We start from the raw sequence: 14,193 nt of genomic DNA, 5'->3' as shown, positions 1-14,193 counted from the left end.
TGGCAGGAGATAAGTCCTTAACTCATCGGGACTTTAGGAAAGGAGAGCAGCAAAGGTGAAGCAAAAGCAGAGCGATAAAATAAGGCACAGTAGGATAAGGATAATCCCAAGATGCCACACCACCGGTCGGCTCCGACATGTTAATTAGCCCCCTGAATCTGAATGAGAAATTCATAATTCATTGAAGAGTGGCAGAGCTGCAGCGAAGCTGCTGAGGCAAACATTCTCTGGAGAGGACTTCACCATCAAATGCAAAAAAGGAGATCAAAGAAAACGGGCCGGCTCAGTCACAGGGTCAAGAGCTTAACAGGGATCAAAAAGATGTCATCATGGGCTGTAAGGCGTCTGTGAACTAACCGTATAAGACTGTCACTAGATTACGAAAAACGCAGATTATATTTATCCTGCGCCTCATTTACCAAATGAGAAAATAGTGGGAAAATCAGAAGGTAATCAAATTCACCCACATCTGAACCAAACAAACATGTAGGTCCTCTGCAAAGAACACATTCATCTTGGTTACCATAGAAACAACTCTTATTATAGCAGCACCAGTTTTCCCAAAGCACCTGTGCACAGTATAGAAGGCAGCACAGCATATAATGCCAGACATAGGATGACAGCTTCCTTCAGTGGCTCTGTGCTGGTTCAGCCTCTTCGCTCTGGACTTACTGTGAATAATGGAGTGGGAAATAAATTATAGCAACATAGCTGGATGAGTCTGCCGCTGCTGTGGGGAAAAGTGAAGCTTTGCGATCGGATGTAAATATCTGCCATTGCAATAAAGAGGATTCTTCATGCAATTTATTCACTTAAACCCTCATCTGTAGGTTTAATCAAGACGTTGCTTTAGACAGAGTCTATCGACTACTGCATGCATCTTTGAAAAGCGCGTGTCATTTTTTCCATCAAGCTAGTCTAAAAAGCTTAAATGTTTCCACAGACTCCATAGATCCAAAAGTGTGTGCTTTAGATTTGGCACAGAACGACTAACTGCAATCTCAGCAACAGCTCTTAAGTAGTGCCAGAAGAAAAAGAAAAAAAAGAGGCGTTCATCAGAGGCTTGAAGCGAGATCCGGAAAATATTTTGAATAAAAGATCCATTGAAAAATTGAGTAAGAAGTAAAAAAAAAAAGAAAGAAAGAAATCTTCATTGTGGGTTTAGTTTCTAGTTTCTCTCTGTTTTTCTACTTTTTAAGACCACAAGGAAACACAGATGAAGACACCCAAGGAGAAAATTAAATAATTAATTGAAAGAAAGACTAAGATAAGGGGAAGGGTGTCATGATCTGGCCTGTTTGCTCTCCCTTAATTAGTAATTCCTCTCACCTGCCGTTTTCCCTCCCTGCTTCAATCATAATTTATTCCTCTCACCTGTTTCCTCTGGTTTAAATTCAGTTCAGCCTGAGCATTCAGTGCAAGATCATTACTTGTCTTTCTGTTAGCCTGTATGTTAGTTTTTGTTCCTTGGTTCGTGTCCTGGATCCTAGCAGCCAGTGGAAAGAGGGTTTTGGCGTTTGTCTCGTCTCCTGATCATCCACTGTTCCTCCCCCGCGGAGTCCTCTGGGTTTTTGGCTCATTATGGGGGGAGGTTCAGTTTTTATCAAAGTAAGCCTGGCTCCAGGGAGGAGACCAGTTTAAAGTCCTGCTTCAAGTTCCGGTTCCTACGTCCTGTCTCGGCTACCCTCTTCCACTGAGCCTGCCTGTCTGCACCTGATCCTGTCTGCTCCTGTGCGTGACCACCTGGTCATGCTTCTGGTCCCAGTCAGACTCTGAACCCTCCTGGGAGCCTGTGGATGCCTGGAAGTCTGGATCCTGCCACCTGTTTCTGTTCCTGCCTGAATCTGGATTCTGCCTGTTCCGTCTGTTCCTGTCTGTTCTGGATCCCTGACCAGGATCGGCTTCCAGCATCACCTCTGGGACTGCAGCACAGGGGACATTCGTGGTCTGGACTGTTAAACCAGAGTGTCTGAGATTGGGTGGTGCCCCGCCCCCCCGCCTGCAGTGTCCGCGAGCCACAGCTCCACTTCAGTTTTTGTTTTATTTTAATAAACGTTTTGAACTTTCCTACTGACTGTCTCGCCTTGAATTCTGGGTCCAACATTCTGAGTTTCTTGACAAAGGGGAGGTCAGAAAGATTTTATATATTTGCAGTAGACTATGAAACCCTTGCTGAAACAGCTCGTTATTCCAGGAAGATCCACAAACACTGTTGTTTAAAACACTATCAATCAAGCAGGTTGGTCATATGGGGATATCTGATTGTAGAGATACTGAGATTAATAACATGATTTGTTTGCTTAACTGCCTCCCTGCACTGGAATCCTCTGATCTTCCCGATGCTCTTCTGCTTCAACACACCTGACTGAAATAATGAGGTTATTAAAAGGACCCAGTCAACTTGAGTGCACTGCAGGAGGTAATTTAGCCTTTGGTTTCAGGTGTGTTGAACAAAAGATACTTTTAAAAGTGGCAGGACCCGAACCTCAGAGGACTGAAGGAGCTACTGCAGAGACGTTTAGAAAATGAAGGAGGACAACAAAAAATTTACTGTGGACACATCTGTAGTGACGCAGAAAGGAAAAACCCTGAAGAAAAACGAAAAAAAGTAGATAAAATTCCCTAATTTTCTCTGTAAATCATCAATTGTCAAGAAATGTTGCATCAGCATGCCTAGATGTATCATTTAACAGATATTTTACCTGAAACAGATACTATAAATGCATAAAATATTATTTTTTCTAGTTAAGTAAGAATAAAAATGCCGGTCATCTTATTTGATCTCCTTCTAGCAAGAGAAAAACCTCACTTAAAAAATGTATTTTAAATAATGCACATCTCAAGTACAACACTTAGGTCCAGCTATGCTAATTTTTTAATGCAATATTGCTTCAATCTCAAAAGAACACATGTGGTTTCCTATTCTGCAAAGCTCTGACTCTAGACAGTTCTGTTCATTCCAGCGATTTCAGGATATTTGTAAGAATGATGTATGTGCATGGGAAAATGACCTCCGGATCCACACCACATCCCACCCACTGTGAGATTTCAATTTCATCTCATGAGGGACAAGCCCCTGAAGGTTCAGAGTTCACACAAGGAACGTTTAAGAGAATTTTAAGAAGACAGAGCAGTGCTGGAATCCTTTATGGCATTTAAATTGCCTGTTCTTTTACTGTATTGTTCACTGAAATAAAATCAAACTGCACATCACTTTTTCTGCAGCAGCAAGGATATCTTTCCGTTTTATGGTTTATGAAAGCACTGAGGGTTTGATAACACAATCTCCTGTACAGCATACAAAATGCAAACTTTCAGAGAATCTAGGTCAATTTAGCAGTAAACAGCAACAAGCTAAAAAGTTGATACCATGCTCCACATCCTATGTATCACAAAAAAAAAAAACTTTCACTGCAAAGAAGGGCGTGTCACCTCCATATGTCAGTCTGAAATGATCTGTAGCATTGTACACCCCATGCTGGTGCTGCACCCTCACATCAATAACCCCCTCCCTACTTTACTCCTCAACAGCAGATATCAAAAGAAGACCCAAGTCTAGAGAATGGCAAGCCCCCACCAAAAAAAAATCTCCAATCATGTGTTTTATGTGCCCTTTCAAAAAGAAACTCCTTTATAGATGAAATTCCTGTTGATGCATGTTCACAGGAACATAATATGAGCCCCAACCCTGGAGGGTTCACTCCTATAGCTCAGGGGTTGTGGTGCTGGTGGCTGCAAGTCAACAAAAGTAAGTGATGATAAACGACAAATAATTTCTCACCATGGCTGGAAGCCACAAAAGGCAACTGCACGAGCTTTCTTAGACCGAACAACAACTGATTAAAGTCGGAGAAACAACCCCGCTGGGAAAAGAGGAATTTAGGAAGAGATGTAAGAAAAGGTTTCTATTTGCAGGCTCCCAAAAGTGAACAAATGTACAAACGATAGCAGAGGCGACAGCGGTGACATAAATCAGATGTCTGGATGCCGGTATTTCCCAGTCTCCTCGGTGGATCAAGGCTTCTCTCTGATTGTCTCTCCCAACAGGCTGTAAAGGCTGGTGACTCTGGAGATACAGCATAATAGATATGCCATTCACACTGCAGCTTCTTTCATTTAAAACTCAGAGTGAAAGAAATCTGCCCCCACCCACAGATGGTGGGGGTGGGATATAATGTTCTCCACATCTAGACTTTATTTGTACATCTTTTTATTCTCTAGGCATTTCTGAACATGATAAAAACAAGCAATCTAGGAAATAACTAACGAAACGTCCAACAACAAGATCACTCCTTCAAATAATGTTCAAAAAATGAATTAGTGGGTTTTATGCGGTGAAATAGAGCTAACTCTGTTTAACCAAGGCTATAGTGAAAAAAAGAAATGCATGACATCCAGGGCTTAATCTCATGAAGGTATGTTTCTAACGTTATCAGAGCATTTCACAGGTAAATAGAGCAAAGTATCATTTGCGTAACAACAGAACTGTGTACAAGGTTGTCCAATAAAATAGAATAAAACACATTCTATAAATAAAGATTAAACCACTTTAAAGCACTTTCTATAATGCAGACATTAGGTTCAAGCCTTTGTAAAGATATATTGCCAATACAGTTAAAAAATGATTCAAATACAGCAGGACACACAAGAAGAGCTTTGTGCAAAAAGTCATTTCTTACTCTTTCTTCCAACTTATAAATGCATTTGAACAGTTGTTACACATTTTAAAGAATGGATTTCAGATACTGGGTTTGATACAAGCTTAAAAAAAAAAATCCTGCTCCTAAAATCTTCAACATAAGCTGGGTAATAGAAACTTGAAACCTGATAACTCTTTGGTTTATAATAAAGTGGTCAGTTGTTCTCATCTCTAATGTTTTTGACTATTGCTCTCTGCTTGAGTAATACGAATTGAACAAGCCTTTTATAACATAATGAGTAACAACATCAGTATTGGTCAATTCTCAAAGCTGCAATATTAAAATCATAAATGAAAAAGAAATGAAAGAGCCACATATAGAAGCAAAGGGCTGAGTTCATAACGTGGTTAATCTCAGTTAAAGCAACTATTACTCATGCATGACTCATTACTTCATGACAAGGGATGGTATTGTGGTTAGAAACGAAATGAGAGTTTATAAAAGGAAGCAATGCCTCGCATATTCTTCTGAATTTCCAGCACGTCTAAAGAATGAAAATTGTATTCTGCACAACTTATTACACTTCCTCAAGAAAGAAATTGCACCAAATCATTCATCTATGACCTGTGTCTGCTTTTTCCTCTCTAAAGCGATGTGACAGAATCCCAGCATGTCCATGCTGCAGCTCGGAAGTTAACAGGATTTCATAGACTGCTTCAAGACCAGAATGCCTTTCTTCTTCTTGGCTTTGCCTTCCCTACATGCAGAGATTGAAAATATATACTAATGAAACATCAGTCCCAAAGAACCTTTCAGAGGTTAAGCATGTAACATGCTTAAATAAAATGCATGCTGATTGTGGTGCAATTCAAGATTCTTCAACATATTAGGGGATTTATTTTAGAGAATTATGCTGACTGTTGCTACTATGTGCATCTTACTATAAAAGCCACCAATTTGTCCATTGAAAAGTAAAACTTTCAAGCAAATATGCGCAAAGATTTGGAAGATGTCAGATAATAGCGGCGATAAAGTAATGATTAAATAGAAATTTCCTACAAAAAAATTACCTTATCTACAGAGAAGTAGCAAAAGAGTGAGCTAATGCAAGGCCTTTTTTTTACTCATCCAGTCCAGACTTTACAGTTATAATTTAGATGACAATGAGGTACTCTAGATTTACTGACTCTAACTGCTTCTTACTGCAGTAATTGTTGAAAGCAGACTGGATGATAGTGAGCCTTTTTAAATGGGCCAAGTCCAGCTATTTTCTTTTGTGGCATTACCCAATTTTGACTGGGTGGCTTCTGCTTTCCTGGATTCTCAAAAGGTTTCAGACTAAAAAGCATGAGGTTTGAGGCAATCTATTTAAAAAAAAAAAATTCCCCTGTAGCATCTGATGTCTGGATCACCAAATTGGTTAAATATAGCTGGTCACATGCTAAAATACGTTGGTTAACTTATTAAACCACTTTCCAGGTTGTTCGGCTGTGACAAGCACTGGAAATGGTAGCGATAAACCATTAAGTAAGGCAAAGCAGCATGTTAATATAGAAAATGGATGCTCAGCTTCTTTCCCTAATGGAAAAACCTGTCATAAAAATGAATATCTCCTTTTGCCACAGTTTACAAACCCAAAGGGGAACATTAACATGGTGAACGAAAATAGCCTGTTTTCTTCCTGTGCTGCTGGATTGGTCAGATTAGATACAAGGATGCTAATAAAAATATATGAAAATATGGCTGTTAAATCTCACTTTTAATACTAATGAGAGAATAGTACATGATAGAAACTCTAAAAGAGATCTATTAAAGCTTTAAATGCTATTGATTTATGTTTCAGTTTTACCGCCAATTAATGCAACACAGCAAATTCTGCTTCAAGCCTACCGTCTGCTTTTTGCCTTCTATCTCTTTTGAGGGTTTCTCCTCTAGAGATCATTTATGTTTGCATAAAAATCTAATCTGGGGTGATAACATTTCCATTAAATTAACTAGTGGTAATACTCACTTTCTGCATTTATATTTAGGCTAAGCTAAATGTGCTGTCGGCTTTACAGTCACAATGTCTTAGAAAGTGACAGCATTACTCTGCAGTTTTATAGGAGCGTCACAGGTGAAATTCCCCTAATACAGAAAAAATGCACAGAGATGACTTTGCTATTAAGTCTCATATTTGCCAGTGTAATAGTGTTTTATAAAGTTGAAGCACAGTAAGGATAATGAGTAAAGCGCTGGGTGGCGAGAAGTTGACAGGAGTGTAATTGTAGTGGCGTCTTTCTTTAGTAACTAATTAGAGAAAACGAGCAGCAGTTGTAGGGCAACACCAGAGGAACATTGCCTGAATACCTAACGGTTAAACACTGTATTGCTAAAATCAGTTTTCTATTACAGCATTAAAAGCAAGTATCATGAATCATACATATATCTTCCTAGTGTTCTCTGTCTTTATACCTTATAAAGAAGGTATGCTTGACCCAGCGCTGCTGTGTTTGGCTGTGCCTCATTAGAACTTAGTTACTGACAAACCTGTAGCTGCCATTAATGTGCAATTGTTCTGCATTTAGCTTCACATCTCTCTTTAATAGAAAGAACTACAGTAAATTAGCTAATACAATGATTGACTTGGTCTCCATGGAAAGTGCACCAGTCACTGCTGTCACAGTGATATGGTATGAAAAAAATTTACAGAGCTTTCAGTATCATTGGCCTCATGTATTCTATTTGTGTTGTTGTTGTTTTTTTATTAAAATGTGTCTAGTGATTCTGTGAAATAAGGAGGCAAGGCCTCTCTCTTGCATACAGCAACTTACAGAACTATTGCTGGTATTTATTGTATACTTCTCTCTTTTCTCTGCTATGGAAGCTAATACTTACCAAGTGATTTGTTTACCTTGGCTGATATTAACTATGTCTTCTTTACTTATTTATTTTCATTTCAATATGAAGTTCAGCTGGTATTATCGGACTGTGTGTAGCTGGATGAAATCACTGATTACTGTCAGTTATTTATTTTGTATGTCTTCCCATAGAAGGTGCACCTCGCCTAGTGTTTCTATTTCTCCTTTACCTGAGTAAGCAATTAAAATTTCTGAACGCTTTTGTTTCCAATAAGTTACTCATGGGTTAGCCATCCCTCTTTACTGGAAATAGTTCTGCAGCAGGTTCCTACCTTTCATGTTTCGTTTAGAAAGAGGAACTGCTGCAATGCAAAATGCCTCAGTGCAAGAACGGATAACTATCATTGAGTGATCTACTGAATTTGATTGTTTTGGATTACAATTAAAATCTAATCAAGATTTAGATACCCTAATCCTATTCTTACTATGTGAATGCACTGGAATAAATTAGGACTGAATCTGAACCTAACCTAATGTTTTATGAATCCATGATATATAAACAAAATGAACTAAATTAAATTGACTCAGCGTTACGGTTTTGCCAACATCTGTCTCCTTTATCAAATGACAGGATGATGACTCTTTTCTTCACTCAGCCTTCTACAACCCCTCCCCCACCTTTAAACCTTTGAATCCATGCTGCAACATTTCACAGACAACTTCCATCACTCTCCAGCAGTGTGTATGAGCATCTTAACATCAGCCCAGACACAGTCGGGGGGGGGGGGGGGGATATATGCCTCAGGAGAAGAACATAGATTAAGAGCTGGAGTCTGGATTCCTTCCAGCAACAGAAAAGCATCATTAAGGAAATAAATTGCAATTCCCTCAAAACCTACCATTACAAGAATTAAATCTGATTTACGTCCACTTTTTTAAATATTCAGCCCAAATTCTAATAAAAGTCCAGGTATTTTGTGCCAGACGCCATCATCAAAACAAATTAATGTTCACAGCCAGAGTGCTAAGTAGGCCACAGCATGGTATGTGACCCACAAGATGGTTCAATGGCCCATTTTTGTTTCCCAACCATCTGATACTTAGCCCGCTGAGGTGGAAACCTACCCGGCTTACACGGACGGGTAGCAACTAAAGCCTTTGGTATCAGTAACAAGGTGAGGCTTTTTGTTTGTTTCAAGAGAAAAAGAATCTGAGAAAAAAAAAATCTGGAAAAATACAACATGTTCATCTGTGAAAATAAAATATAAATGTCTGAATGAGTTCACAGTTGGCACAGACTAATTTATGTATTTTGTATCTTTAAGAGTAATTTGCTTCTAAAACTAAAAGTTCAACCAAAACTCTTCAGAGATACTAAGGAGGATATTTTACAGTGAGTAGGTACTGTATGTATGTATGTAAAATAAACCTGTAGTTTTGAATTAAACTTGAGTGGAAGAAAACGGTTTGGAAAAACTGCTTCTTTTCTGATTTATCAACCTTAAACCAAAGCATGGTCTGCAGAAAATACACTCCACCTTCACCTCCAGGGGAAAAAAACCCTAGTAAACCCAATGAGATTGTTATCTGGAGTGTCGGCTCGAGATGGAGGGCATAATGTGTGTTAAACTGAGCGTGAATAAAGCATTCTGTTAGCAGGGCTCTTTTGTGACCCTCTCCTGAGCCACATCTTTAGCTGGTTTCGCTCCAACCTGAGTTTTTAAATTCACCATCACCGCAACTCATCTGCATGACAACAGTCCCTCAGTGTCTTTTTAAAGGCTACTTACTGAAATGGCAACAGAATGCATACCTTGCTCTAGTGGTGCAACATTTTCTATGGTCACATAAAAGTATTTGACTGTAAAACCTTTTTTCAAAGCTGCAGAAAAATCCATCTGCTTTTAGAATAAAGTGTTCTGAATTTACAGTATTAGATTCACGTATTACTGAAAACTCTGGCAAAGAATCCTGTGTAAAAAGCCTTTAATTAGATTGAAGCAATTTTGATATAGCATAATCTCACACTCCAAAATAGTGCTGGAAGAAAAAAAAAAGAAAGAAATGAATTAAACTGCCTTTGAGCCTCTAATGGATCAATGTTCTTTGGTTAGATCACTCAATCATTGATGTTTTCTTTTTATTGAAAAAGTGCAAAGAAAAGTGGGTCCTATGCCCACTGTAGGGTTTATGGTCAATCTGGGATGCTGTGGGATTTTTTCTCTTTGAAGCCAATTGGAGGCTTGTTTGGGTGCAACGAATAGTGAACTTTTCCTTTTTCTTTTTTTTTTTTTTGTAACAAAGTGGCATTATATGAAAAATATGATACCATTTCATCTTTCAGCAGTACCATTTTACGTTTATAGCCCAATCAGCACAGAAACTGTTTCCCACATACACACATGGAAGCAGCAAGTGTAGTCTAGTAAAAATTAAATACTGACAACAGACGAACCACTAGATGACGATCCAGCGCTATAGTGAAAACAACAATTAACATTTAACATTCAGGATTTTTCTTCTCCTGCTAAATAAGCCTACTTAATTTTTAAAATCATATTCACATTCAGTGTGAGAGTTTGCTTTGGCAATAAAAAGATGTATTCTATTACACACACACAAAAAAGAAAAGCTCAAATTGTATTTTTTTTCTTGCAATACTTTGGTTGCATACTAATTTAAACCACTGAAAGTGGACAGGAATAGATTTATGATGCTGTCCTAACCTGCTTTACCTCATTGCAGAATGAGATGTCACTTTAAAGGTATAGCATTAGCAAGGTGTTTGTAAGAAAGGAAATGTGACAGAACCTGTTTAAACATTTGATAGCTGAAAGATTCCAGATGTTGCATCCAGATCAAAGCATCTTTAAAGATCCAAGTTCTCTGTGCAGACGAAAGCCTTTAAAAAGGATTTCATATTTAGAGTCCTAGGTTTGGATCCAAATAGGTTTCTAGTAAAGCATACAGGAAATGTATGCAGGGAAAGCACCTGAAGGCCAGCAGCTGTATGGCCAAGTCTCTAACTCCTCATCAGCAGCACCAAGGCACACAGAACAGCTTTCTGATCAAGATATGAAAGCAGCCTTCCATAGCATGCAAGAATGCCGGGTGATACTGAGCCACCTGTTAATCATTTCCAGGGATGAGACTAGAGCACATGTATTTTATTACTTCCACCATGAAATCCAAATACCAAAACCTCCATCCTTTTATTTTGCACAACTGAACACATAAATCTACAAAAAGTAGCAATCTTTACCTCCTCACCAATCTTTACAGATAAAAAATAACTACTAAATACAATACTCATATAAAAGAGCAGGATATCTCATAGACAAATCCGTCCTTCAGATTGCTAAATGAGGTCAATAGAAATAAATTATTATACAAGCATTAATTTTGTGCAGAAATCTGAATGTGCAGCGTTCATTCTAAAAAAAAACCTAAAAAAAACAACTCTTCTGTTTTAATGCTCTTTGTTTATTTCAAACTGTCATGGATTCACACTCCTTATGGCCAAGATATTCAGCCAATAAGATTGAGTCTTGCTGTAGTACATGTCCATATCTGACACATGTTAGTTAGCAAGGCACTAAATGACAAAGAGTGAGCTGCAGGTAATACTAAACCCTGTTTCCAAATATGGTGCAGATCTACTCTTATTTACTAAAGCCAAAATTCTAAGTGGCTCTGCTTTAAATGTCAGGATGTCGCTTTTTACGGATTAAAAATGTAAGATAATCCAACTAAACAGAAATTTTAGCTTTTATCATTTTGCTTCCGAGTGAGGAGAAGATTTTTTTTCCTCCTTTGCTCAGAAAGACCCTCATCAGAGCACAAATACAGCACCATTTATTTTCTAAACAATAAATACTCAAATAAGGACAGTACAAATGTCAGCATTTCCTCACACAGCTGCAGATACTGTAACCAGCAGTTGATAAAAATCACATTTACTTTATTCTCAATTTTTACTAACTGGCTTAAACCAATGTCCATCTCTGCCCTGTAAGCTGTGCTTTGTACCAAGTAGAACATTTTACACAAAGAGCAGTAAAAAATTCTCAGTTGTGGATTAATCTTGAGTAGAGAATTACTTAAAGCACTTACAGTTCAACCATTTATCTCCAAACTGTGGTGAATAATGGATCCGGGTTGTTTTATGTCTCCCCGTTCAGGTAACATAATTAAACACATTTCCATGTAAGGTATTACCAGTCTGAAGAAAGCATTCGTTCTCCAAAAGTATCTAATTTGTATTTGACTTTTACTTATTCAGTGCAACAAGCTTATTCCATTGTGTCTATATTTAAACCACAGTGAGACGAGTAAATCCTTTAAATCCTGACTGACTGAATAGAATGAAAACAGTGGCTTTTTTTTTACTGCAAAAGAAACATTCCTGTTTTTCACATGCACCTGTCTGTTTTCACTTGATGGCTAAGACAACATGACATTATATAGCAAATGGCTCACACCTTTTGTAGTAAAAACTAAACCATTATTTTTCCCAAAGACTGTCAGGACAAAAAAAAAAAGACAAAACTAAGACCGGTTGGATGATTGGAAAGCAGCAAACTAGACCATAATAAACCAGAGATCTGACATTACTCTGAAAGGATCCCTTCATTCATGCATGCAACTTTCAGTTGCCATGCCAACCTGTTACCAGTCTGCTGCAGCCAAGATGAAAATGGAAACACTGCAGTAACGAGAAGTCTGATTCCTGTAATAGTGCTGCCATTAGGAAGGAGAAAAAAAGCAACTCACCGAGACGTCGAAAAGCTCTTCTGTGTCATCCAACATACGGACCCTGACAGTGACACGTCTTCCAGGGGGCATCGCCGGGGGCCTGTGGCCGGGGTCCAAAGTGCTGATGCCAAGAGTCTCGGGGGCTCCAAGACGCTGACCTGCTCCAGAGGAGATGGTCTCTTGATCTGGCTCTGCCATGGCGCTCTAGGATATTCACTGAAAGCCTGTGTTAAAGCAGAAAAACAGAGGCAGTCAGCTAGCACTCAAACCCTCTGTTGTTCACAGTATTAATAGCGTAGGTTCTAATTAAAAGAAGGAATCATTATCAACCAGAGGAAACCTTCCTGCTACATGCTATATTTACACTCAGCACTAATGGCTCCTAATCGTTGCCTGTGGGAGTCTCATTTACAGCATGAAAAAAAGTTATTCCAGCATTTTCTCATTTCAAAGCATTGATCAATCTTAATTTAATCTGACAAATGAATCACAGAGCAAGAGGGTAATACCAAAAGGGTCTGTTCAACGTCAAATCGATTAGGAAAACCATAGGAGCAATACACGGCCAAAATCAGACATGCCAGTTTTATCAGGTTTCAATGGTGACATGTCAAACATCTAAATATGTAGCTGGTGATGGGAACTAAGAGAGTGGTGGATGTAGAGTAATAAGAGCAGATACGTAATGTATGTCAAAAGCAGATGTCAAAACGATCAATTATTCTGTTGTTTGGACCTCGAGTAATTTCAGATCAAAATCTTCCTTTATGGGAATGGCTTAGAGCCTTCCTAGATCTTACTGGAGGGACAATTAAACCGTCTGACCTAAAAATGCCAAGGGATCCACCAGACGTATCTGGAAAACGATGTCAAAGTTTCCATCTTTGGCCTGTAAACCCACAACCCAATCCACCAACTCAAAGAAAAGGGTGAAAAACCTTCAGCTTGAACACATTTTGGAGCTAAAGGGAGGTTCAGCGGAAACAGCCAACTGACTGCTTTAAACACAATGTTTTTCATAATAACCACTCCCCTTAGCTAGCTGCTTTTTCCTTTTTTTTCTCCCAGCGTTTTATACACCATCATAAGAACAGGGCAACGAAATGAACTCTCTGCATTTAACCCATCCCCTTGGGGAGCAGTGGGCTGCCATTGTGCAGCGCCCGGGGAGCAGTATGGGGTTAAGGGTCTTTGCTCAGGAACCCAGAGAAGAGGCTGTGGGAATAGAACCGGCTACTTTCAACCTGGCTCGGACTGGGAATGATTTTTGGCCCTGGCATTTTTCCACCTACACTGGCCCAAGCGTGCATCCTAATGTGAAACACAATACAAACACACATTATGGATTAACCGATCTATCTCCAAGCATCACACGACAACCATCACCAAGACTTCTACAATGCGGTTTTACTAGTTTTGGTTATTAATACGGACGCCACAGTGACTGCTGCTGCATAACGTCCACACTCACCACATCAGCAGCTTTGCCAGATGTCACTGACTCACATTTTCCAGCCCAAAAAATTTTCATAAACCGCCGGGATATACGAAATTTCGCCAAATTTGAAACAATGTCTATTGATCTCTTAGGCCATAAATCTAAAGAAATTTTTTTTTTACCCATAGACGACCATCCTAAACTGCCAGATTGAGAAACATCCCAACCTGGCAACAATGCATGAAGATGGGAAACGTTAGCCTTTAGATGGTAGTTAACATAGTATTACTTCTTTAGCTTCTTGAGTTATTTACTGTCAAAGGTAGGTGCTTCGGCCGGAGAGTAAGTGTTGGGGCCGCTATTATTTAACGAGGGCTGGCCCACGCACTCTGAATTCAGGACCGGCCCACCAGGAAAATGCCCGGTTCCACAGCTTACCAGTCCGACCTGCTTGCAACCTTCTCAGAGCTAAACCACAAGGCCAACACTCCCCCATGTCCCTTTAAAGAAATTCATTTTG

The 14,193-nt window shown here is 39.1% G+C and overlaps 1 protein-coding gene across 3 annotated transcripts in view; it reads right to left on the bottom strand.

The window, feature by feature from the left end:
* LOC107082045 (FERM, RhoGEF and pleckstrin domain-containing protein 1-like) overlaps positions 1 to 14,193 on the bottom strand; it is a 71,547-nt gene that overhangs the window by 48,405 nt on the left and 8,949 nt on the right. For all 3 annotated transcript variants that reach the window (XM_015370479.1, XM_015370477.1, XM_015370478.1), the window contains exon 2: positions 12,254 to 12,459. In XM_015370479.1, the coding sequence (XP_015225965.1) occupies positions 12,254 to 12,433 (180 nt within the window). In that variant the 5' untranslated portion in view covers positions 12,434 to 12,459. The remainder of the gene's footprint in view (positions 1 to 12,253; positions 12,460 to 14,193) is intronic.

This window comes from Cyprinodon variegatus, unplaced genomic scaffold (genome assembly GCF_000732505.1).
Source record: "Cyprinodon variegatus isolate N-32 unplaced genomic scaffold, C_variegatus-1.0 Scaffold46, whole genome shotgun sequence".
Lineage (NCBI taxonomy): Eukaryota > Metazoa > Chordata > Actinopteri > Cyprinodontiformes > Cyprinodontidae > Cyprinodon > Cyprinodon variegatus.
Note: the sequence above shows the minus strand (reverse complement) of the source record. Positions and strands in the feature narration are given on the sequence as shown.